This window comes from Miscanthus floridulus, chromosome 18 (genome assembly GCF_019320115.1).
Source record: "Miscanthus floridulus cultivar M001 chromosome 18, ASM1932011v1, whole genome shotgun sequence".
Lineage (NCBI taxonomy): Eukaryota > Viridiplantae > Streptophyta > Magnoliopsida > Poales > Poaceae > Miscanthus > Miscanthus floridulus.
This window is the reverse complement of record NC_089597.1, coordinates 129,247,077-129,274,548: the sequence shown is the minus strand read 5'-3', so window position 1 is coordinate 129,274,548 and position 27,472 is coordinate 129,247,077. Positions and strand designations below refer to the sequence as shown.

At 43.4% G+C, this 27,472-nt stretch overlaps 1 protein-coding gene across 1 annotated transcript; it reads right to left on the bottom strand.

The window, feature by feature from the left end:
• Positions 1 to 9,649: 9,649 nt before the first annotated feature.
• Positions 9,650 to 15,332, bottom strand: LOC136519726 (CDPK-related kinase 3-like). Its single transcript, XM_066513101.1, has 11 exons — positions 14,582 to 15,332; positions 13,481 to 13,611; positions 13,149 to 13,190; positions 12,946 to 13,054; positions 12,681 to 12,759; positions 11,623 to 11,919; positions 11,345 to 11,454; positions 10,760 to 10,864; positions 10,571 to 10,633; positions 10,152 to 10,319; positions 9,650 to 10,014 (listed from the first exon to the last, which is right to left on the bottom strand). The coding sequence occupies exons 1-11, from the start codon at positions 15,191 to 15,193 to the stop codon at positions 9,877 to 9,879; spliced, it is 1,854 nt and encodes a 617-aa protein (XP_066369198.1). The 5' UTR covers positions 15,194 to 15,332; the 3' UTR covers positions 9,650 to 9,876.
• Positions 15,333 to 27,472: the final 12,140 nt, after the last annotated feature.

The window sequence follows — 27,472 nt, the reverse complement described above, 5'->3', positions numbered from 1 at the left end:
CATAATAACGATACCCCTAAAGTAAAAAAATAGCTAAATTCCTGGACCTTTTACAGTTCCAATAGGAAGATAGCATAGTCAGCTAGTATTCATACTGGACGAGTTCAAAGTTATCAAGGCGGTGCTAAACGCGCCATATGAGTTTTTAGCAGATTAAACCCAAAATAAAAAATTTGAAGATACACCATCTTTACAGAAGATAGAGTAATCTGGGGGAGCATGGTATGTACATACCTAAGGCTTGAATAGAAGTGGGATTACATATCCACTACAGTGTTTTAGAGTAACAAATTGCTTAATACATATTGATGTTGTATGACATATACAACACCTGATGTTAGCTCTTAAAGAAGATGAATAAGTAAATAAGGATCTTGTGATACAGGAGGCTATAGAACAATTGCCTTTTGGCAATGAAGAGTAACAATAGCCCCATATGAAAGAAGTGCCACGAGGCCCCAGAAGGTCTCAAAGAATAAGAAAATCAGATATTTCTGGTGATTAAGGAGTTAATGTTAAGAAAGAAATTCAAATGGAGGGTAATTCCACCTCATTTGAAAAAGCCATGAGTGGCGTTCACTCGTCTAAATGGCAGGAAGCAAAGGAAGATGAAATGAAATCGATAAATACCAACGATGTTTGGGACTTAGAAGAAATTCCTAATGGAGCCAAAACAGTAGGTTGTAATGGGTCTACAAGAAAAAGGTGACTCCAAAGGGAATATAGAAAGATATCCAAAGGGTATATTGAAAGCTATAAAGGACCACTTATGGCGAAATGATTTACACAAAGAGAAGGAATAGATTATAATGAGCATGCAAAGATTCTTTTAGAATCATAATAGTGTTAGTGGCACATTACGATTTACAGTAACATCAGAAGGATGTAAAGACACATTCATCAACGGGGATTTGTATGGAAAAGTTTACATGGCATAACTCAAAAGGTTTTGTTGTGAAAGGAAAAGAACGTAAGGGATGTTGCCTAAAGAAATCCATTTATGGATTAAAGCAAGCTTCAAGACATTAGTACTTGAAGTTTGACAGTACAATAAGAAAGTTTAGGTTTAAAGGAAATATAGAGGATAATTGTATTTATGCAAAGTTTAAACATGGGAAATTTATTTTCCTAATCCTGCATGTGGGTAGCACCTTACTCGCTAGTAGTGGTGTTAATCTACTGTTGGAGAAGAAACAGTTCTTGTCCTCCAAGTTTCAATGAGAATGGTCTTGGTAAAGCGTCATTCGTTCCAGAAATTGGAACTTATCGAGACAAAAAGAAAAGGGGTATTAGAACTATCTCAAATGTATACTTAGAGAAGATTCTAAAGAAATAAAGTATATATGTGAGTAAACCTGCGCCTGTTCCTATAGTAAATGGTAATAGTTTTAGGAACTTTCAGTGTTCCAAGAACCAATGTAAGATCGATAAAAAGGACGTCCTACATGCTTCAGCTGTTGGAAGCTTAATGAATGCTTATAAGTAAGAACTTACCTTGACATAGTTCATGTATCCGGGATGTTTTGGCAGAAGTCCAGTCTAGATATAGATCACTGGAATAGAGTTGAGAATGTTTTGCAATTGTGCAAAGATTTATAGGCCTCATGGTGAGTAAAAAAGAATAAGTACTCTCAAATAGTTGTGGGTACAAATGTTAAATTTTGACGAGATATTTAGTGAAACCCACATAGTAGCTAACACTCGTAGTTGGAGTTTTATTGTGGAAAAGCTCCAAAGAAACAGTTGTGGTGTCATCAAAGATGCATACCCACAGTATAGCTTGTTATGAGGCTTAAGGACAGGCGAAATGGTTAAAAGAACTTACACCCGAAATTGATAATGGTATTCAACAGCAATAACCATTTAAGTAGTTCGCTCCTATAACAACGGTCAAGTGTGCTGCCAAACACATTGACGTTAAAGTTATATGTTGTGAAGGAGAAAGTCCGGAATCATACTAAAAGTATTGAACATATAAGTAACAAGTAAGTGCTTGCGGATCTGCGTACAAAAGGCTTACCACCCAGTGTGTTCAGAGAACATACAGTCGACATGGGTTTAAGGGAAAGTCTATGATTTTCGGACAATAAAGGGCCCAAAAGTTAAAGAATCTGTTTTAGAACATAGATGTGTATTGTAGTTGTTAAGTCTATCGGCGATTGACCGTGACGATGAAGCATGCTCTATGCACTAATCTGTGATGGAACAAATAAAAGTGAAAGGGATTGAAGTCAAAGTTTAAAGTTAAAGTATGAGTTGAGATAAAGGGGGAGAATGTTAGAATTGATCTCATCCGTCTTGACCCAACGGTTGAGACAGACCCTTTGACCACGTCCTGATCGGAGACGTTCAGCCATCTAGTGGCTGGTGGGCCCCCGTCGCACAGTGTCTATAAAGAGGAGGTGGGGCAAACGGCTCTAGATACGAGGTTCACTGCTACAGTAACAGCCCCACTGTCCTAACCCTAATCCGATCCAGAGCAAGGCACTACCAGCGATGGGAAGCGCCGCCAACATCTTCACCATCGCCCCTGCACCACCCCGACGTCCACGCCGCTGCCGAGACGTCACTGCTATCTCTTCACCACCACTGGACGTCTACGACTTCACCACCAGCACCACGGTGGGAACCACGGCGGACTCCTCCTCCAAGACTGACGGTCAGATACCTCTGCATCTCTCTCTCTCTTCCTCTAGTCTCTCTTTCTAGTTCGTGTTCCAAGATCATCCACTTATTTATCCCGAAAAGAATAGACATCACTCTCTGATCTACACCTAGATGGTCCTAAGCTTTCACAATACCCAATCAACACTGTTGGATGCCTAAGTAAGCAACATGCATGCCATGATCAATTGGGAAATGGGAATGGGATGTCAACTGTCATGATGGCATCGCAATGGCATTAGGAGGACAGGGGAAAGGAACAGACTAACTAAACGCCGGCTCCAGTCAGCGTTGCCACGTGGGCGTGACTAGGACGGGCTATCGTCGATGACCTCTCCATGATCCTGTCACCTTCTCAATTTCTCATCAAACAATCCGGTTCACTCGATCCACATCATGGCTTTTCTTTTTTCCTGATACAATACAATACAAGTTTCTGCATCTGCATCCGTCAGAGGTAGCAACCATAAGACTGAATGGATCTTTTTAACGCACGCATGTCAGCCAGGAGCCACTTGAAGTTGAAGGACCAATCCAATAATGAAATGCACGGATTATATATTGTTATCCTACATGTAAACTTGCTTTTGTCTTGTGGTAGTATTATATATTTCGGTTGCAGACTTGCAATTGCAGATCGAAGCTGCTGATAGAACAGGGGTTTCCATTTCTTTATTTTGGGATAAATATAATAAGGTAGAGTTGACAAGCAGGAGCGAAACTGGATTATTCCAGAGTTGAAATCGCAACAGATGTCTTCGTCATGGACATGGACTGAATGACCACATCCATAACCCATAGGATCAGTGTTCATACAGACATACATTGATACAGACATCTTGGATGTGCTAGGCAGGCTGCTTTCTAATTCTAGGGTCGCCGTTTGGCATGTATGGCGTATGGAAGTTGAAGCATGATTCTTTCTTATTGGCAAGAACAACTTGGTCTCTCATATTAGAACAATTCAGAACCGCATGCATGCGAGCCGATAAATTTTCGCTTTCGAATTTGACATTCAGAATTCAGATGCTTTGCATTTGCACGCATGCTGTTCTGTTCTGCTGCTGACTCTAGCAAGAGAGATATAAAGACCAGACAACTGAACTTTCATACCATTGCCTTCCACTGGTTTCTTTTGGTCCTCGAGCTAGCCGTTTCCGTTTCAGACTTTCAGACTCTGCAATTAGCGCATCGATGCCAGGCTTAGCCGCTTTATTTGGGATGGATGGATATCCGGATATGCCTTGGCTTGGCAAGCGTATATATGCGTCTATATATATGCATCTCTACTTGCCTTGCTTCTGCTTCTGGGATTCTGGAAGAACATTCTGGCCTGAAATATAATGTGTTGACCTTCAAAAAAAAGAAATATAATGTGTCTGTAACACGGCGGCGTTTGCTTGTGTGTATTTGGAAACTGGAAACATGCCAAGACATTCAGAGATTCTTTGCATTTGCATGCTGTTCTGTTCTGTTCTGCTGCTGACTTTGGTGCTCGCTCTAGGAGATAAAGACCAGACGACTGAACTTTCATACAATTGCCATCTCCATTTCAGACTTTGCAATTAGCATCGATGCCAGGCTTAGCCGCTTTGGAATGTGGATGGATATCTGGATATGCCTTGGCATGGCAAAGCGTATGCGTATATGGCATATATATGCATCTCTACTTGCATTGCTTCTGCTCCTGGGATTCTGGAACATTTCTGGCCCGAAATATAATGCGTCTGTGCCACGGCGGTGTTTCTTTGTGTGTTGGGAAACTGGAAACATGTATATGTATATATTTGGTTTCCGTGAACGACGGTGTTGCACGTACGGTACTCCGTCGTCCGTGCTGTTCTTGTCCAGGACCAGCTCTGCTCACATGCAGATCTTGCTTCCATGATGGCTCAAAGATAACAACAGAGACAGACACCACTCCTATCGGTGTGTCAGAGCGAGATGCAGACATACTGCATTCTAGCTACAAACCGATAGCATGGCTTTATCCATGGAGATCGGCCGGGACCAGGAAGGCTAATCTGTTGGACTGCTACGTGTGTGCCTCAAGTCAAATGGACAGAGAAGCATCTCCATTATATTGGGTCTCTTATTCTTCTTTCTTTTTCGGAGCGAGAGTTTTGTGTTATGACTTATAAGAGAGTGTTGCTGCAGCAGATCGAGAATAGCTCACCCCTTTATTAAGTGGAACCCATCTGTTAATCAGAAGAAATCTGTTTTTCATTAAGAGAAAGAAATAAAATTTACAGCCCCTCGGATGTCCACCGGCGAGTTGCCAGCGTGCACCGATTAGGGCGAGCCAAAAAATATCTCAAGTGACTTCGTCTCATCTATGTCTATGTGTTATGAATGATTGAGAGGATCGAGGTTTCCCGGTTGAGTTCATAAATTCCGGTCGGTCCCCAAAAACATGGGCAAGGCTCCACGCAGAAGAAACAAAAGTTCTAGTCCTCCGGAAGAAGAGACAAAGAGGTTCAACACCACTACCACAAGACCAAAGCAACTCAGCTTCCAGAAATAAGTCCTATTCCCTCCACAAAAGGCAAAGACTCAGCACAACTAGCAAAGTGATCAAATTTAGTCTTGAATGCACCGCCCCTTAACAAATGCACTCTTCTAAATGAATGCATACTCACCACATATGCGGTATGCCAACTCTTTAGGTACGTAAACACTGGGACGACGGGTAGAAGAAGCGATGAAGCGAGGGGTAGATGACAGCAATGGCTGCCCAACGGCCGGCTCGCATAGTCGTCCCAGACCCAGCTAGCTACTGGCCGGACGATGGAGAGCAACTTGCATGTGTGTCTCTCGAAAGGCACCATTCCAAATGCCATGTTTTCCTTTAATTTCCGCGACAGCCGACAGCGAAAGGCCGGGAGGACCGAGCCGGCCACCCACCGGAAAACAAGCCGCAGTTCGTGCATGCATGCATGGCGCCGCCTCTTGGAGCCACAGCTGACGCCTGAGGAGAGCTAGCTGACAGACAGTCTGACAGCGCCAGGCACGCTGCTGGATGCCATTACTGGAACGAACGGCCGAACGGGAGGGGGAAGACGGATTCGTTTGGCTTAGCGTCAGCCGTCACAGCACTGTACATGTTGGCTGCCGCCCAACTACAAGTCCACCGCGCCGGCAGGCCGGCCGGCCGGTCTTGTTTGTGGCTCACCGGCGACGACGACGGGGAAGAGATTCAGACATCAGATCGAACGAGCTGAAAGCCTGAAAGGGACCAAGGGTTTCAGAGGACGGGCTTGCTGTTTAATGCTACAGGCGACGGATGGGAATGGGATTCCGGTGGGTTTCTGGTGCCCGTGAAAATGCCATGGCGCGGTTACCGTGATCAGGACGCCCGACCGGCCCGCCCTGTTCAGTTCGTTTTTCGCGCGCTCGGCCAGGAACTGCATGCGGCAGCCAGCGGGTGTGACACTGACAGCAAGAGAGCTACTGCCTACTGGATGTGGAAGGAAACCCTCTCCACTGTGCATTGGTCAGTGGATGTGGATGGAAACGTACTCCTAGCTGGGCCTGGAATTGCTAGCCTGATATGCATGCAGCTAGCGACCATGCATGGCGTCTGAGCCAGGGCAGCAAGGGGAGTGGCGGCAGCGCTTGCAGCAATGGCGTCAGTCCCTGTCTGCCTGGTTGGGCGATAGCCCGATAGCAGTTTATTAAGCGTGAATACAAGTGGGATGATCAACGAAGATGGTGTGATATTGGTGTCTGCCAGCAACTGAAGCAGCAACAGCAGCACAAGGGAGTTAGGCGTCCATCACCAAGGGTTTGGATCAACAGAGCCAGAGAAGGATGGATGGCAAGATGGCAACGGACGTGGCTGACAACTGAGCGCGGCAACGATGCGTGCTGCAAGTGGAGGTGTCAAGCAGAAATATCACATGATTTTAGCTGGGTACTCTACTTGGCTGTTGCCATTCTATAGTACTTATATAATCTATCCTCTCTTTTTTTTTTTGAGAAACTATAGTAGGAGTACTTAGTACTTTTTTTTAGAAACTCCTCCATTTACTCATTGTTCATAGAGAAAGAGCTACAGACACCAACAGGCGGGTTTAGAAACCATACATGCCTACCTAGGGACTCATAAACACAACTTCTTGCCAACGTGTGAGCATCACCATTGGAACTGCGCCCCTTGTGAACAATCTCTGTCGAGGTAAAATTCTCCAAAGTCATCTTGATGTCGATGATCACCTATCCATAAGGCCCCATATATCCCAGCTCCACGTATATTTCTAACAAGATTGGCACAGTCGCTTGCCAGTGTGAAACTCTGGATGCCCAAATCAGAGGCCAGCGACAAGCCTTCCCGACTTGCAGCTGCTTTGGGTCTGTTATGCCTGACAACACCACAGCAGACGCTCCCAAAAACACGCCACCATCATCCCTAACTTCTGTGAGAAATTGGGCCCAGTTCGGCCCGTGAACCGAAGCAAGTAAAATGCAGGCTAGCACGCGCGTGCCCTGCTGGGCTATTTCCTGCTTCCAAGTAAGCCCATTCAGCCAGCCAGACCAAAAATGAATCGGGATTTTGTGTCATGCAGCGGCACCAGAGAGATGTGAATGCAGCCGGGGATGAAAACGAACCAAACGGGCGAAAAAACACCCCTCCCTTGTTTCCGTTCGTATATTGTTTTAAGATCCAGTTTAGAAAAAACAGGATCGGAAATGAAATCAGGATATACGGAACCGAACTAATATGGACGGAGAGCTAGAAAATTAAATTGGGACACACGATCTAATATTAAGTATACATGTATAAAGTCACGTAACAATATACACATAGGAAGATTGGTTTAATATTAACATGCATATCATGATTAGTAGATTTTTTTTTTTTGGAACTTGATTAGTAGATTTATTGACATAACACAATGACATATATCTGTTAGGCATATTCCACGTAAATTAAAAACGGGATAAATACAGGTCCCTATGAAAACGGAATTGTGCAAAAACAAACAACACCTATACGAAGGATACCCTGTTCGGCTGTCTAGAAAAATGGTTGATGCTGATTTGTTGTGAGAGAAAAATACTATTATTTCGCTGAAACGGTACGGCTGATAAGTTCAAACGAACAGGGCCAAAAGTAACGGAAGGGGTAGCCTCCAGACGTCCGGCCGCAGCACTCGTCTAGATGCTGCTCCAGCACCTGTGCGCCCGCATCGCATCCCATCCCACGCCCCCCGCGCCTCACATCCCATCCCACGGCAGCGCCTGCCTCCGAACGCAGCAAACTCGACGACCCCCACTCCAACGCCAACGCCGAGGCGAGATGGAGGGAAGGAAAGGAAGGGGAGGAAGAGGAGAGGAGAGGACGAGGCGAGGCGCGCGGGGTAGGAACTGAAGCCTTGCGGCAGGCCACTGTCCACAGGTACCGGCGCTATTGCAACATGTGCAACACCCAATCTACTTCTGAAGCATCCAGATGCAACATTTGAAACATGCGTCTGAAGAATATGAAACATTTGAAACATGCGTCTGAAACACTTGCAAAAACACCCGAAAACACATGAAAAGCCATTGTAAAACATACGCAACATCCAGCTAAAACAGTTGCAACATACGTGTGAAATATATGCAACATCCAAATAAACACGCTTGCAACGTACGTCTGGAAAAACGGATGAAACATTAGGAACAGAAACTTGCAATATACGTGCACAACCATTGCAACATATGCAACATCTCGATCTACTTTTGTAATATTCATATAAAACATTTGCAAAAATACCTATGAAACATCTGAAATATTTGAAACATAAGACTTACAACATACGTTTTCACCCTTCTTCCGCACGACACAGTGCAGAGCGGGGGAGCGGCCGGTTCCGGCCAGCCGGCAACCGATGGCAGCGGCCAGCTGCGCCTGCGCTTGACCTGGGCCTGGCCAGTGACGCCCCCTCTCTTGGGCGCCTAGCCTGGGCGCGGCGGAGGATGGGCTTGGCGCGGCGGGGGACGGAGTGCGCCGTGGGGGATGGTGGCGGTGGCGCGCCGGAGTGGGCCATGGCGTGAGATGGAGGCGCCATAGGGGATGGTGGTGGCGGCGCAACGAGGCAGGATTGGTGGATGACTGTACAACGGACGAGCGTAGAGTGGGGAGGTTTTTTTTATTTTTTTTGGGTCCGGACGGACGAATTCCCGAGCTTGAGCATTATCGTAAAAGTAAAAACCTGACATGACTTTTTTACATCCCATTCTTTCTCCCCCATTCTTCACCGAGAAGACAGCAAAAGAAGAGATTTCTTTCTACCCATTCTTCATCGAGAAAGACAACGAAAGAAGACATTTATAGTTCTAACTCTGCCAAAAAAAATAAAGGATTTGGATTGAATCAAAATTTCTTAAATCTAACTAATTTTATAAAAAAATACTATGAACATTTATAACTTTAAATAAAGATACTATAAAATTAAATACATTTTATGATTAACCGAATGATATTTATTCGGTATTATAAATGTTAGTAGTATATTTTTTTAAAAGACGCCCCAAGGCATTATTGTACAAGAATTATAGGCATCTTATACGTTATACTTAAATCATATTAAGAAAAACAGGAACTAGTATACGAAAGGCCATGTGCCAAAAAAAAATACAATCGAATTCAACGAGATATTTGTTCATTCTGGGTTTACTCTTGATATAGCTAATAAAGCAAGATCCTCGTTCCGAACCGTCTACTTGTCACATGTGACCTGAATTCTGAAGTGGAAACATATCTGACACTGAATTCTGAAGTGGAAACATATCTGACATTTCTCTATAACCCAGTTATAAGCTGATAATGTACACCTAATTTACGCCAATAATGTATGTGCATACAAAACAAGTACAGTGGGGAGTTACAGCCTTACAGGTGCCTGAAATGCTATTTAGCTAAGCAACGGTATCAACTTCAGCGCCACGTCGACAAAAGACTCTGTCCACGGATAATGGTTCAAAATTGGTGAGCCAAAAAAGAACAAATGACACTATATTTCTTGAGCAAACCATATGATTTCGCCATTACAAGGATCTTTACATGTACTCTACAAAAGCTATGACGACAACAACCGGCGACATCACAAACAAGAATGGTCATTGACCAGACGAAGGGGCAGGGCAAGCATGAGGCAGAGGTAACAGCAATCAGGGCCATATAATTGATGAGGCTTTAAATTAGAAGCGAATACAATTTGCATCCGTTTAGTGTCGTCTTGTATTTGAGCCCCGTATTGTGACGCCATGCAAAAATTTGGTAAACCCAAGAAAGTTAAGCTTGCCGTCCGACTTTCTGATCCAGTCTTGCACGATGGAGTAATGGGTCGGCGCGAGATTTAGTTCCTACACACAATAAAAGATGTCAGGGTACTCAATTATGCCCTAAACATAGGATGGAGACAGTAAGGTGATGATCTACATGGATCCAAGTCCACATGCTGAAAATGTTGACCCAAAGGATAAGCACATCCGCTGAATACCTGTGCTAATTCCTCAACCGATATAACTCGGTTGCCCTCTTGTTCAAAGTGCTGAAAAGCTGTTCCAGCAATTTCTTCCCACCTTTCCAAAGCCTCAAGCTGGTACGGGCTGATTGCTGCAGCACAGAATTCTTCAAAGTCCATCTTTCTGTATGCAAGTGGTTCCAACTGAAATAGAAACAGAAGGTCAGTAACTTCAACCATCAATATAATAAACATTGGTAAATAAAAATCACAAGATGCAACAGGTCTGAAACATCATGGCATCAGCTCAAAATTGGGCATAGGGCATTGTTTCAACATTACAAGTTACAACTAAAGATAATCATATGAAAATTTCCCATCGATATCATAGACACATATGATAAGCATCATCACTGTATAATCCTTTGATTAGGGTCATAGTGATGAATCCTCACCGCATGCAAAAACTCAAGAACCCTTGATTCTCTCATAGCATCAGTTAAGTATCTTGTCAGAGCCTGGTTACACCATGCGAGTTTAGAAGTTAGAACGTCAACATAATGCGCATAGGAAGAAAGAGCAAGTGTTCTGCTTTTGACATGTCTTCATAATGATGAGGCAATCAGCAACAACAAATAACGCACCGTTCGAAAGTTGTCAAGTGATACGAACCCATCCCTGGGTTCAAGCAGCTTAAACTGCAATCTAAGATACAAAAGTTCATCCTCCCTTAAAGCCTTAGATAGTGCCTGTGACAGAGAAAGATATTAAGTGTTACTACAATAACTACATTAATGAGTGATACTTTGCAGGTTGTCAGTTACACCACAATTTGCCACTATGAACAGATTTGTACCTACGACTTCTGTAGGGAGTCCATAATAGTTTTGGAGCACTATTATGACCAGTAAAAATAACATCCAACATCAGTCCCTCATAATAAATTGAAAAGGTACAGGATCACAAAGTAAAATAAAATAAATAAAAACACCTAAAAAAACACTGCAAAGGCACATACTATCAATCTAGCACAACTAGAAACATACACCGCTCATGAACCTATCTTCTATAACTTCTACTGTTGGGAGGGTTAAACAGCCATCATGTGGCCTTTTTAGCACATCCAGCACATGTACATTTATCAGTTTCATATTGCTGTATCAACAAAGATCGATGAAGAATAGAAAGAATGTTTACAAATACAGAAAAGGGCATGAAGTCTACTGTACCTTTAATGCCAAACGTTTAAGAGGAGTAGCACGAAGATATTGCTTAACTAATCTGAAAATGAGTATGTCCAATGGAATTTGCCTTTGTTCATCTCGTAACCAAGGGTGAGCTGCAAAGAGACAAGGGAAAAGTAAATTCAACTGTTTTTCATTATCATATCATATAATGTGTTTAACTAGCAGTTCCTAAAATCTGCTTAAAGTACAAAAAGCCGAAGTGAGATATTGTGATATCACAATCACGGGGCAACACAAAATACAAATATGGAGTGACTTACTCAGTGCTTGGACAGCAGTCATTCTTTTGCGGTAATCCTTGTTCAGAAATCTCTTCACAAAATCCTTAGCTTCAGCAGATACTGAAGGCCATGGTGAATCGTCAAAGTTGGGATCAGCCCTCAGTACGGACCGGAAGATCCCAGACTCTGTCCTTGCCCAAAATGGCCGACTGCCACAGAGCAGAATGTATGTTATGACACCTATACTCCAAATGTCTGCTTCCATACTGTATGATCTGTGTAGAACCTCCGGAGCGACATAATACGCGCTTCCAACAATATCATTGAGCCTTTCATCTGCATTACATAGCACAGAACACACAAAATTAAGTATAAGATTGAGTTAATGAGTGAGCAGAAAAAATGATTAACTGTAAATATTGATAGTGTATTCCAAATTTCCAACTTCCAAACGTAAAGAAACATGCAAAAACAGAAGTCATATACGAATGTATGCACTATTTATCTGGAATGTAGACACAGAATGATCCTAGCATGTATGCACAAGCTAAACAATTAAAATGCAAGACTAACAAGCAGATGCTTTCTGCATAAATAAAACAAGATGCAATTTCCCTCGTTAGATGTGTTCAGATCTTTCAAACTTTTTCATATTACTTTGCGCCTGCCAATCATCAAAATGCAGCATATGACAAGCATCTGTTTGTTCAGCATAAGAGCTAACTGGGACACACTATAAAGTGAACAAAGGTATGGAAAAGCAAAACCATAACATAATGTACATCCGATCCAAACTTGCGTGATGAAATCCTTGACCCTGAGCACACAACAAAAAATCCTGAAACTAACACTGTGTTGCCCAATTTCTATTGTAAGAAGTTCACCTAAACTTAGGTTTTATTAACAATCAATGTTCAGACTGACAACTTTCCAAATGTTATTATTTAAGCTGTTTTCTGAGAAATGTATGCTGCTTATCTAATTCCATATCAGAAACCTAGAATGAACCTTTGAACAAAGCAATGACTTTTAATTACAAGAGCAGAAATAATTGTAAACTCCTGGGCCATGTAAAGAGATAAATATTAGTACATTACCTGGTCTAATAAAATCAGACAGACCAAAGTCAATCAACTTCATAGGAGCGCTTTCACCTCTTGTTGTGAAAAGAAAATTCTGTGCCAATGAAATATAGCAACCGTGTCACAAAAGGCAGCCTAGCTTTCAAAACAAGCATTGCTGCTGCCACTTAAATACAAAAAACAGCAAGTGCAGTTAAATAAGATGGCAGAAGTAACCCCAGTCTAACACCTACTGGACTGCTCATATATACAAGCTATACACAAAGTGGTTCAAGCATACCTCAGGCTTCAAATCACGATGCACTACTCCCTGAAGATGACAGAAGGACACTACGCTCAAAATCTGTACAACGATCGCTTTGGCATCTTCTTCTGTATATCTCCCACCTCTTCAATAGTTCAAATTTGCATCCTTGGTAAGCATTAACAAGAGATAATGCTACTCAGATACTAGAGATGAATATACTATGTTGTAAAAAGTACCTGGCTAAAATTCTATCTAGCAACTCTCCACCTTCACATAATCTGTCCAAAAGAAACAATTTGAAGAAATTACCACCCAATAGGTCATAGGTATTACTATTACATTAGTTGCGTTGAAGAGCATTTATGCACTATGCTAGATACTACTATACTGTGTACACATAAAAGTATATGGTTAGCAGTAGTGATCTAAGGAAATGCACAAGCATGGAAGATCAGTTTTTAAAGTATGCCAGCAGAAGCCAGAGATCAAATGTTGTATCTAAAGAAGCCTAATCTAGTATTTCTGAATTATAATAAAGTCACATACAAAAGGCCACAAAAAAACATACTCCATGACAACGTAGACATTGAGGGCGTCCTCACATGCATCATAGAATTTGACGAGATTATTGTGCCCTGATAGAGCTTTCAAAATCTTGACTTCCCTACGAACATCTTCAATGGAAATGGCCGTTGTCATCTACCAAAACCAAAAGATGATATTTCATTTCAGTCACAAGTAGAGGCAATATTTACATTATCCATAGAAAGAAGAAATATAAGTATTCTACATTCAGATGGAAAGAACTTTAAGAGAAGAAAGCATCACAAAACATATCCAAATAATAATCAAGGCAACAGATATTTACAGAGTAAATTGCTTATATCAGCGAATTGTTGACAAGAATAAATGATTTCCTTTTTCCATGCAGATCTGGATGAGACTAAAAATAAATGGGGAGATATCGCGCTAGAGAACATATCGCTAAAATACAACTACAACTAGTCAGGTACCATGCAAAATCCTGAAATTAACTATCTTACTTCCTACAACAAGCCGCCAATGCCAAATAACTTAAGAGCAAAATTCCAAAATTGAAATAGGAAATCCCTAAAGTATCCTTCAATCGCTGTACTGACATCCTAAAGTTCCTACCTGCATCCCTTCCCATTGCCCCCCACGAAAAATAAGATTAGCATGATTTCCAGCATCAGCTGAACCTTCATGTTAACGGGATTGAACAATGGGACAGTAAATGCTAAGCTTTCATGGCACAACCCTATTGTCTCAAAAGCAATAAAAAATCCTAAAACCACAAAAAAAAATGGGAAGATATCGCGCTAAAGAACATACCACTAAAATACAACTAGTCAAGTACCATGCTAAATCATGAAATTCCCTAAGTTACTTCTTACAACAAGCCGCCAATGCCAAACAACTTAAGAGCAAAATTCCAAAATTGAAATAGGAAATCCCTAAAGTATCCTTCAGTACGTAAAATTCGGACCACTTAACCACCTAAGTTTCGGTTACTAGCACAGAATTGGCGCGAACACATACCAGTTACCTGACAGAACAGCAAGAGCTAATATTTGAAATTTTAAAATTTTCCAAAAGTGGAATTTGACATGAGCATAGCCCGAGAGCTATGATCCCCTAACGGCCTCACCTTAGCTTTGGAGATGATCTTGACGGCAACGGTATGGCCCTTGAACTCGCCCTTCTTGACGACGGCGGAGCAGGTGTGGCCAAAGTGGCCCCTCCCGACCTCCTTCCCGAGGTCGTACTTGGCCCCAAAGTTCTTGGCGAAGCCAAACGTCTTGTCCAACGGGCGCTCGGCCTCGGCGGAATCGGCGTCGCCGACAGCCGCACCGGCGCCGGCGCCAACGCCGCCCTCCTCCGGTATGGTGCCCTCCTTGGGCTTGCCCCCGCCGAGCCGCTTCGCGAGCGTGGCCTTGATGTGCTTGGCGGGGGAGGGCGGCGGGAAGGGCCGCTTGAAGAACCTCCGGGGCGTGGACCGGGCGGGCGACGGCGACACGCCCGCGGGGAGCGGGCTGGGCCAGGCGCCGCCCCCGCCGGGCGTGGCCGCCTGGTGGTGCACCGGCGTGGTCGATCCGGACTTGCGGCGCCTGGGCGTGGCGGGCGGCGGCGGCGCCTGCGGCGCGCCGTTGGCCGGGAGCGGGGACGGCGGCGCGACCGCGACCGCCCCCGCCCCCGCGAGGTCGGCGTCGTGGTCCGCCCGCGACGACCCGCCGCCCGCCTTCCCGTAGCACTGCCCCATCGCGGCGGGGCCGGGCGGGGCGGGGCGGGACCGGAGGCGGCGCCCGGGCCGCTAGGGTTAGGGTTAGGGGTCCGGCCCTCCGCGCCGCCGCGGGTGCGAGGGTGAGGCGGGGCAGGCTGGCGAGTCGTTGCCTCGTTGGGAATGGAAGGGGAAGAAGCAGCAGGGGAGAAAGAGGAGGAAGCGAGCGAGGGGGAGGAGGTGGCGTCCGTTATTTCTCTCTCCTCCCCTCCCTCGGTTACAGCGCAGCAGCTGGGAGGGGAGACAGAGAGAGAGGGAGGCAGGGAGGCGACCGTGAATTCCCCCACTCCCCGAGGGTCTGGACGCCAAAGAACCCGCGGGAGGAAGAAAGAAAGCGAGATCTCTCGCTTCTCAGCGCGTACGGCGAAATCCCCCTTTCTCTTTTTCCTTTTTCACCCGAAAACGCCTTTCTGATCGGGGGTCCCCGCGCGGCGCAGGCCCACCTGCTCGCGCCACACGGCAGGGCAGGCCAGCCGTGCGTGCGTGGGGAACCGGCGCGGGTGACGTCAGCGCGGAGGTTAGTGATGCACGAGGAGCAGGCAGGGGTGCTGGCTGACAAGCGGGGCCACCGCGCGTGGCGAGGCGGGTGGGGGCGCGGTCGGCGGTTTGGCTGTGCCGCGCTGGTGGGGGGGTGGGGGGGTTGGCCGGCCGGCCGGGGAGGTCCTGGCTCCCTCCTCCGGAAACCCGAATTTATTTGTTTTTTAGCCCTTTGTTTTAAAGATTTTTACAAATACGTTCCTGACAATATCCTCTCAAAAAAATAGAATCTGACATCGGCGCCGTGACAATTGTCGTCGAGCTTACACGTCTCGACGCCAATGCTGCGTGACATTGACGTGGCTGCCTGCATAGCGCGGACATGGCATGAGCTCGCCGCCGTGGATCTTACTGCCGAGCTCGGCGTCGTAGTAATTGGCGTTGAGCTCGGCGCTAAGATCCACGGCACCGAACTATGGAAAATTGACAAATTTTAATTTTTACCATAACTTGGATATTGAGAAATGTGGCTAACTCTAAAGTTTTTACAGTGACTTGCTGTTTGATCATTTAAAACAATCTAGAAATAATTAAGATAAAATATTTGCTTGACCAAATGGAACTACAGCACATCCGAGCGACAGAGTACAAAGCTCGGCTCCTACAGCACGGCGGGGCGATGCAGGGCTCGGCTCTATACGTCTATTGCATTGCTAACCGGAGATGCATACGTGCATGTATAGGCATGCAAGCACGAACGCAACACACCTCACCTGTAAGCATATGGAAAAATGGCTAAGTCTAGAATTTATGATCGTGGCTAAGTCTGATTTTTTAACATGGCTAAATCCAAACTTGATGAGACTTGTTTTTGTTGTCATCTCTTTAGAGAGTATTCAAACTCATAGTACGGTATCAAATTGAGTTGCTATACAAATTTGGAAGATAAAATATCGTAAACATGTCAATTCACTCCCAGCGATAAGGGAATTAGAAAGATTTAGAGGGGTCAAAACAGCATTGTATTCAAACTTGTGATCACAATTCGGTCGTGTTAAAGACTGATTTAGGTTTAAGTCTAAAAACATAGTTTGTTGTACTCAACTCAAACTACAACTTCTATTAAAGATCAAATTTCATATATAAAATAGAAACTATAGTTTTACCCTGATCAAAACAGCATCATAAAAAAAGAAGTTAACTATTGATCCAACACTTAGAAGTATTTTTAGGCTAGTTCATAAACATAAACCCTAGATCATTTTTTATCTTAAGTATTTCTATACTTTTTTAAGTGATCGTACAACAAGTCACTGTAAAAAATCTAGAGTTAGCCATATTTCTCAATATCTAAGTCATGATAAAAATCAAAATTTGTCAATTTTCATAGCTCGACGCCAAGATCTACGGTGCCGAGCTCAGCGTCGAGCTCATGCCACGTCCGCGACACGCAAGCAGCTAGATCAACGACACGCAGAAAATAACCCTAGACCTCGGCGCCAAACATGTAAGCTTGACACCAATTGTCACGACGCTGAGGTCAGGGTCTATTTTTTAAAAGATACTACCAGAAACGTATTTGTGAAAATCTTTTTAAAAAAACTGAAAAAAAAAATCAGTCCAGAAACACGGCGGCGGCGGGTGGGCGGGGGCAGGTGGCGCCTCCATTGTACGCTTCACGGCCGCGTTGCAGGCCGCGCGCCCGCGCGACGCGAGCCTTAATCCCGCTAGCCTTTTTCAGTACGTACTAGGAGTAGTTGGAGTTTGCTAATCTGGCTCTTGATTGGGTCATTAACATATTTCCTAGTTTTAGGGGGCGTGATGTGCTCCCATTTCTATTTCGGATCATTGAATGAATTGAATTGAATTCTATTTTGGCCCCATTCGCTGGTCTGAAACTTGGCTGAAAAACACTGTTCCAGCTGAATTGTTGTGAGAGAAAAACACGGTTCCAGCTTAAAAAAGAAGTCGAATAAGTCAAATATGGGGTAAACCGAACAGGACCTTGTCGAAATCGTATTTTGTTGCTGTTCATCGAATGATTTCTTTTCTTTTCTTTTTATCTGTCCACATGGTTGGGTTTTTCCTTTCCTTTTTGAAGGCCATGATCTGTACTGGTCCCCTTCGTTTTAGTAATATATACTCCAGCTTGGAATTCGGGAGCAATTTGCTCTCGGGGTTTGACTGTTCATACGGTTGTTCATCTTTTGACGACGCGGAACAGTACAGGGTCAAACCCCATCCTCGATGGATGTTCATTGGACACTACTTTTCTCGCTACTTTTACAGTCTACCACTGAAGAACAAGAACAAAGCTTTACTTTTCTCATGATTGGAACTATTCCGAGGCGACGCTCTGCACCACCCATCGTCATCTTTCTTCTCCACAACTTGGAATCGCTCCAAGTTCTTGACCCCAGCCCAAGCGCGATTAATTGCTCGTCTTTTGACGCTGAATAGTTGGTCACCGCTGTTCTCGGTGTTTGTCTGTCTGTTCATGGGACACTACTGTTGCTACTTGCAGTGTCGTGCCTTTGATGCAACCGTGTTGACATTTTCCGGCTGCTGCCATTACTGGCAGAACTGATATAATCTGGAGTGTGTATTAGGCTGTGTTTAGTTCGTGAATTTTGGAAATTTGGCTACTGTAGCACTTTCGTTTTTATTTGGCAATTAGTGTTCAATCATGGACTAATTAGGATCAAAACGTTCGTCTCGCAATTTCCAATCAAACTGTGTAATTAGTTTTTTTTCGTCTACATTTAATGCTCCATGCACATATCGCAACATTCGATGTGATGACTACTGTAGCACTTTTTAGGAATTTGGTTGGGAACTAAACAAGCACTTAGTCAAAAAGTCATCTCTTGACTCGTTCGCTTCAAAGAGAGCTGCAGGATTTGATAGCTAAAGCAGGCGAGACCTGAACCGTGCATGATGTTAACAGTTACTGTCGTCTGAATTCTGAAAGATCAGGCGCGGAGAAATAGTATAGGACTTCTCATCTACCATCTGACTGACTTTTTTCTTCGTTGTGCAATTTGACGACTACATAAAGAAGAGAATACAGTCATGGTTTTTTCTTTTCTTTTTTGTTTAAAAAATGAAGCTTTGTGGTATCCCAATCAAATGTCAGTGTGAAAAAAAGGCAAAAAGCCCAGGCAACTTGTCATAAAAACAAAACAAACCTTTTTGTATTTCATTAAGAGCAAACATAAAAAAACAAAGTTGAAACAAATAGTGAATACTTGGTAAAAAAAAAGAAAAGAATACTGAAGGCTGAAGCCCAGGCACCCCTGCATGGCAGCATGGGCAGTTGTCACTGCCATTGCGATTTGCGAAAAGAGAAAAGAGCGCGGCTTTTAGCAGTAGATAAGCACGTAGACATGCAGAGATGAGCTCATGAGCAGTACTGTACTTGCACAAGGCGAATGGCATATCTGAATTCTGACGTGATGGCTTCGGACGGCTGGATGGCATTGCCCGGCACCTTCGCTGTCTGTCGCTGCGATTTAAGGGTGTCCATCCACAGCAGCCAGCAGGCAGGCCATGCGTCAAGCTTCCAAGAACAGGTCGCGGTTTGGGGATGGAATTGATGGTAGCTCCCGTACGTTGATGGACAGCGGCAGGCAGCTTGACTAGCTGCAGCTGCGGCCGGTTCTTCTGCCTCTGTTCTGAAAGAATGCAATTGTGCATTTTTTTTAAAAAAAAATCTACTTTCAATTAAATATATAAACAAATACATATAGTATGAAAAAATACGTCTCTAATTATACTTATTTAATATCATAAATATCGATACTTTTATATGTAGATAATCAAATTTAAGATACTTTTAACTTAGTTTTGGAGTAGAATTGTAATCTTTTTAGCGCGTGTTTAGTTCCACTCCAAATTCCCAAAAAGTGTTACAGTACCTATCACATCGAACCTTGCGATACGTGTATGGAGCATTAAATGTAGACGAAAAAAAAAACTAATTGCACAGTTTGATTGAAAATTGCGAGACGAACGTTTTGAGCCTAATTAGTCCACGATTAAACATTATTTGCCAAATAAAAACAAAAGTGCTACAGTAGCCCAAATTCTAAAATTTGGGCAACTAAACACGCGCTTAGGATAGAGGGAGTTCTACTATCCTCTTACTGTCAACTACTACAGTGAAAGCTTGAAAGGGATACTGATGTGCCTTTTCCATAGGACTTTTACGTCTTTTCTTCTAGATAATATATGCAAAAGTAGGATATGCTTTCTGCCTTGCAAATCCCTTTCAGGGGAAATTTTTGTCTTGGCTCTGGATATGTGTATCAGTGTACGCAAGCAAGGGATTTTTGGAAAGTGATCTCAAATCCTGTGTACTGGGGTTGCATTGGACATGTGTAGCTTTTCTGTCAGACGTACATGATCCTTTTTTTTTTTGCTTGACGGAACGGGTAAATTCAACACAATCTAGAGACAGCATTTCTTTTCTATCTAGCTAGAGGAGGAAATATTCTCTTGCCATTCCTCAATCAATTTACAGAGTGCACTACATTTCCCATCTCATCTGAACATAGTGTCATTTTCAGATCAAGCTTTCTTTTTTCTTCTTCAAGAACACAGCTTATATATGTCCCACCAGAGAACGCAAACAGTCATAAACAATTCCAACATGCATTATAGTGTGAGTGTTCTAGGCAAACTCGAGTACTTTTCAGATAGTCCCCAGCTCGGAGCACGTGTGAATTCAGTGGATCCGTTGATGTCGGACGGCGACGCTTCAACACTTGTATAACCTCATTACATGTATAATGTCATCCGTGATGCAATTCACACGATCTATGCACGCGTATTTGGTACGAACACCCACTCTTAATAATCCAATTCCATCACAAGATCTTTGCTTTTATTTATATCGTGGTTGGCCTGTGTGCTGCGTCCCTAAACCCTGATTATATATATACAACTTTTGACCTGCTCTTGGTTGCAATTTGCAGAACAAGCTTCATCAGGCTTCTAAATTCTTCAGATGATTTCACTCACAAGTAATGCCCACCTCACCATGAATTCGTGTCATCAGCAAATTTGTCGATAACCGCCGCATTTTCAATTCGAGGCCTGTCAAGAGAGTTATTATCATGTAATGCAATGTAATGTCAGGGGATCCGATCCGACATGCGTGCACGATTAAGCTTCATCGCAGCATTAATTAAGCATTTAATCTAGGTTATATACGTGTTGTTAGGTAAAACCTACCAGTGCCTGTTCACAAAGCAGAGGTCAATTTCATCGGCAGTTCTTGTTTCATGGAGCAAATCGCGTGCCCTAATCCTCAGGAATTATGTGGCACAGTTGTGCCATCTAACAGCCACAGCTTTTTTCTCTGAGTAGCAGTTGTGTTGCCGGCACAAGAAGAAACTAGTTGTTGACTTTTTTCCGTGGCAGGAAAAGACGCCAGGTTTCTCAATCAATGCCTGGTTAATTGGCTCCCTTTTTATGTTTTTTTTTGTCTCATGCCTTTTTGAAAAAAAGTATAATAATGCCTGCTTACTTCATGCACCGAAAGAGCTTTCTGATGACCGTGCCATCATTCTTTAACAGGCCCGTCACTAACTGTAAATTACGGTCATGACCCACTGGCAACCATTAGATCATTTTTAAACCTATATTTAGTTAAGGCTTGTTTTTTTTTTGAAAGAAAAGCGTTTGATGTTTCTGTTTCTTCTAGGGTAAAGTATAATTTACACCCTCCAACTATCGCCAAAGTATACATTTCAACCTCGAACTTCAAAACCGGATAACTTTGGCCCTCCAACTCTTGAAAAAGTTCAACTTTCATCCTTCTGGGCGGTTTTGCGTATGAACAGTACTTTTAATATTTCCAGGAGGCGTCGAAATTTTATATTATTTTTTTAAGCATCTTAACGTCCTTAAATGAAAAAACTCAAAACTACAAAGTTGTAGATCTCATTGAGATCTACAACTTTGGTATAAAAAGTATTTTCATTTAACTCCATACAAATAATATATTAGTGCTCTAATGCGGCAAGCGCTAGTTGACGATTATTATGGTGCTGAAATTTTATATTATTTTTTTGAGCATCTTACTGTCCTCAAATAAAAAAACTCAAAACTACAAAGTTGTAGATCTCATCGAGGTCTACAATTTACATATAAAAATTATCTTCATCCGCCATCGTATTGAAGGGTTTTCTATTTTTTGAAATTAGAGTCTCATTACGCGACAAGTCGATACAAGTCGCGTGATGAGACTCTAATTTCAAAAAATAGAAAACCCTTCAATACGATGGCGGATGAAGATAATTTTTATATGTAAATTATAGACCTCGATGAGATCTACAACTTTGTAGTTTTGAGTTTTTTCATTTGAGAACAGTAAGATGCTCGAAAAAATAATATAAAATTTCAGCACCATAATAATCGTCAACTAGCATTTGCCGCATTAGAGCACTAATATATTATTTGTATGGAGTTAAATGAAAATACTTTTTATACCAAAGTTGTAGCTCTCAATGAAATCTACAACTTTGTAGTTTTGAGTTTTTTCATTTGAGGACGTTAAGATGTTTTAAAAAATAATATAAAATTTCGACGCCTTCTAGAAATATCAAAAGTACTGTTCATACGCAAAACCGCCCAGAAGGATGAAAGTTGAACTTTTTCAAGAGTTGGAGGGCCAAAGTTATCCGGTTTTGAAGTTCGAGGTTGAAATCTATACTTTGACGATAGTTGGAGGGTGTAAATTATACTTTACCCTTTCTTCTAAAACCTATGTTCAAAAAGGACCAGTGCTCTGTCTGGATGTTGTAGTCTTATAAAATCTAAAGACGTGCAAAATTATGGTTTACACAAAACAGGTATAGAGTGGATTTTATAAAACCCTCAAAATTCTATAATTTTAACAATGCTATGGTTGTTAAAACCATATAGTTTGTTGCATCCAAACACTTCACGGCACTTTTAAACCAAAGTATTTTAGAAAACCATATTTTTTTTGGCTAAATCTCAAAAACACTTTAGATCCAAACGTGGCATAATTTTGCATACCTATTGTTTCTAAACCATGGTTTTACATATCTATGGTTCTATAATAAAACTATAGTGTTTTAATACTACGGCTTCTTAACACTATAACATCCAAGAATCTTTAGACCATTTTCAACCTATATTTAGTTAGTTCTTGATGGTTTCTTTTCTTTTGAAGGGCCCCCCTTTTGGAATGCATGAATTTCACAATAATTATATAGTAATTTTACATGAATCAAATTAAGTTCATAGAAAAATGCAAGAAACAGAAAAAATTCTCGCAAACCATAGAGAGCCTAAACCTCCGTTCAATGGCATACTAGTTGCATCCCTACGAGTAAGAGGAGCCCAAAAGAACAGGTCACAGGGATGAACCACTTCAAATCATACTCCATTTGCCGTACAAGCAGCACTAATCTGTCCTAAACTGCCAGCCAGCTACCTACTAGGAGTCTTGCTAGTTGCTATCACCCCACAATTGCCAACTAGTCCAGCTATCGCATCCTCAACCAACTGCCATTTTCACCGTCACGCGGCACACAATTAAGCTGAGAATCATGCAGCAGCATTTGGAAAGTTTTCGTGGAGCTAGCTGATCCAGCAGTCCCAGCACTATCTATGATGAGCTGGACACACGGAGACGAGTTTATCAGGAGCAAAGAACTCGGATCCGTGGAAGCAAGTACGTTGTACGCACGCATGCAACAGTTCGGGCAAGATCCAGCAGGAAACGGCGTACCACTAGCTGCCGCGCTTCACTGGAGTAAAGAAACCGGCCGGAGCCCGTGGCTGGCACTGGCATCCAACACTGCACCTCATCACGATGTGCTATAAAAACAAGACGCTGTTGGATGCCGTAAAATAATCGAAGTATTACTCGTGGTTAGCGTCTGATTAGCGGCAGCATCTGGATTGACTCGTCGCTCACTGGCTCACTGGCTGACTGACAGATGAAGGTTCCAAGTCATTAAACCACGCCCCAACTGCAGGTGGCAAGTTTCAGAAGAGGCGCCTGTGTTCCTGTGTAATTTTTCTTCAGAGTTCTTCAGTGTCCAGTACTGTACGTACTCCAGTGTCCTCTCTCTTCAGGCTTCCGTCCTCGGACGGAGCTCAGAGCTGAGAGAGAAAGAGAGAGGACAGAGGAGTGAGGTCGAGGTCAGTGACGCTGACGCGAGCGCCATTAACCCTGCTCGCCTCACCTCACCCAACTCGCTGTCGATGCCTTCGTCTTTCTCGTGCAGGGAGTAAATGCAAACGGGACAAGTTTTCGTTTTCCCAATGGCTGCCGGCGCTGGTGCTGGGGCCTGTCGTCTGCCTGTGAGCTGAAACAGCAACGGCCTCCACAGTCCAGTCCCCACTCCCCCCATCACCTGCCTCTCGTTCTCCATCTTCACTCTTCGGCTTCGATCAGCTTGCATTGGGCAGGCTCATGGTCCTGGCTCCTGGGCAAGGTGACGCCTGAAACTCTGAAACTTAACCTTTATCTCCTTGGATACCATGCCAATGGCATGGCTCATCAGCACCCTGCTTAGTTCTCACGTCACATCGTGGTACTGTACTAGCTGTGGCTGTAAATGATGCTACTAGTTTCTTTGTACCCATAGAAACTTTGATGATCAGGGAAGGTGCCTTTTCTTTTTGTTTTTCTTGGCACCAATGAGAAGAGGAATGATAAGTTGCACTGTCTATAGTACTATGTACCCTGTACCTCACTGGCTGTGTCTTGCTAGTACAGCAGTACCGGTATGTATGTACACATATCCTATGTACAAGCAGTGGTGCATAACTGTATTTATTCCGAGATATCATACTAGTTACTGTTCCAACTACCCAGTGGCCAGTGTGTATGTACCTGCAGGCTAATGTCAACCCCTAACAACTTCCGGTGTAGCCGTACATCCATCTTGCTAGGCGATTTGGAATTTTGGATGACCAACATTCTTTCTGATCTGCCAGGAATCATCAATGTCAACTCACAGCTCACAAGGGATAGGATCATGGGAGGGGATGTATATTCTTTTCATCAGTGGAAATGTAGCTTTAAATTAAAAAAAATAGTTGTATTTTTGTTAGATAATTAGGTATTTTCATGGTCAATTTAATCCAGAAATAAAACATCAGCAGGTTCGTGACGACATATATGTGTATGTGTATATCACTAACAAACGCTACAACATGCAACTATGACATACCGATCGATACAGTAAGTACGCAAAGTACGGTAATCAGAGAGTTAAGAGTGTACCCAGCAGAGGGTCCCATGCCAAGGGCATCAGAGGCTCCATTCGCACCAGACATAGTGCGTTACTCGAAGTCGTGGGCCACAGTTGATGCAGGAAGGTGTTCGCAGTGCAGTCCCACGAACGGTCACTAGGAAGAAGACACATTGTTGTTCTGCGAGCGATCACCAGGAAGAAGACGTCTGCGACGTGGACGAGCAGTCGCGGAATCGCTCCGAAAAAAACCTAATCGACGCACACCCCGTGCAAGGTTCGCAGGCGGACGAGGGTTCCGGAGGCACCTGCTCTCCCGTTGCTCCGTGCGCGTAGAGGTACGGGACGGGGAAAACCAAAGGACAGCTGAGATGTGGTCTCTCGAAAACGAAGGGAAGATTGGACTGACGGAGGACTTCTACTTTTATGCCTGCGGCGGGGAGGGAGAAAGCCAGTCGAGAAACTCAGGAGACGGAGACACGAAGAGATGGTAACTGACGCAAGCCACGCCAGCCCGTCCACTCGCTCATCGCCTACCTACCACGCCCACACCCACGGCCTCGGCCCCGCCCGGTCGACGGTGGCGGCGCGCGCACGCGTGTGGCACTCCTGTGTTCTTTTCTCAGCTTCTCAATTAAGATGGATAATTTCTAACCAAATAAGCTGAGCCAACGTTCAGTCAAAATCTCATACGATATTAAATCATACAACGCTTAATGTTATGGACCATAGAGTTTTATTTGATTTATTAAATATTATATGGGCCAAGCCCATAATATATCCAACAATCTCCACCAAACTCTAGGGTTTGTAACAAAGTAGTCTCAGAACCACATTTCTTTTATATACCAGTGTTTCGATGGAGACTGTTAAGTTGAACATCTGTCGACAGAATATGCTCGGCAGTCCACCGAGGGGTATCCCGCGATGGTAGATTTGTCGGTGGGGGTGCGCGTAATCAGGAACCGGATGGTGACACAGGGCGCAGAGACAACGATTTAGACAGGTTTGGGCCGTCTGATCGACGTAATACTCTATGTCATGTGTCTTTGGTGTATTGTATTGATCTGTATGTAGATCCGATATGATGGATCGTTATGTATCCTGTCCGCTAGGGGACCTCTGCCTCTCCTTATATAGTCTGGAGGGACAGGGTTACAAGTAAAGTAGCCTATTTGATACTATACAATATCTTGCGGTACACGCCGAGCAGCGTCGTGTACGCCTTGACCTTATGGGTCGGGCCACCCCTAGGAGCGCAGCCCATGTCTTGGGGGCCATACCCCCACAACATCCATCTAGAGCAATAGTTTCACCCAGTCACAACTGAACAATGGACTAAGCCTTGAATTGATAGTTTTATGTGAGGTGAATATCACTAAAGTCATTAGCTGATACTAGGCTGCAAAAGACATCCCCTCTATTTAAAGCATATAAGTCATACTTCAGTGCCTTTCATGAGTATTTAGAGATCACCTAAATCTCATAGACTATGACCAGCAGTCTGACTTATATAGGTGTGTTTCTTAAAATATGTTCTGTAAGACAATATCTTTGCTTTAGCAAGCCACTTTGAACACATTAAGGTAAAAACCAACCTGCCTTATAGAAAGGATCTGCCAGATTGTTAGACGTGTGAACATAGTCCAACGCTATTACTCTAGAGTTTCTCAATTTTTTGATAGATTTTAGTCGTCTCTTAACATGTCTTATGGACTTCATGTATCCTTAGAACTGTTAAGCTTCGTAATCATAGTCTGGTTATCGCAGTTCATAGAAATAGCCGGTATGTGTTTTTCAACAACCGATAAATCCATAAGGAGATCACAAAGCCACTCGGCCTTAGAGCCAGCGGTGTCTAATGCTGTGAGTTCTGCTTTCATTGTAGACTTCGTTAAGATAGTCTGCTTATAAGACTTTCAGGAAACAGCACCACCTCCAAGCGAAAACGCATATCCACTTGTGGCATAAAGCTCATCGGCATCAGAGGTCCAGTTAGCATCACAATAGCCTTCCAGCACATTCGGGTGTCCGGTATAACGAATACCATAGCTCATAGTGCCTTTTAGATAGCGCATCACTCTCTCAAGAGCACGCTAGTGATTATCTCCTGGGTTTGATATAAACCGGCTCAGCTTGCACACAGCAAATGAGATGTTAGGCCTTGTTGCACTAGCAAGATACATGAGCGAACTAATGATCTAGGAATATCTCAATTAATCCCTTGCTATTCTCCGATTTCCTCAATAGCATACTAGGGTTATAAGGTGTAGGAGCAGGTTCACAATTACTAAACCCAAAGCGACTCAACACCTTTTCCACATAGTGGGATTGTAACAGAGTTACCCCACCATCATCTTCTCTCAGAAACTTGATATTAAGAATAACATCAGCCTCTCCCAAATCTTTCATTTCAAAATTATTAGATAAAAATTTCTTCACCTCCTCAATCACTTTGAGTCTGGATCCAAAGATCAGTATGTCATCAACATATAACCACAAAATAACTACTTTACCCCTACCATACCGATAGTACACACATTTA

Excerpts from the sequence above, each read along its gene's own strand:
- LOC136519726 (XM_066513101.1), bottom strand. The coding sequence starts at position 15,193 with ATGGGGCAGTGCTACGGGAAGGCGGGCGGCGGGTCGTCGCGGGCGGAC. Across the intron at positions 13,055-13,148 it reads CTAGATAGAATTTTAGCCAG|AGGTGGGAGATATACAGAAG; the intron begins GTACTTTTTACA and ends GAACTATTGAAG. Across the intron at positions 11,920-12,680 it reads GTCTGATTTTATTAGACCAG|ATGAAAGGCTCAATGATATT; the intron begins GTAATGTACTAA and ends TATGTAATGCAG.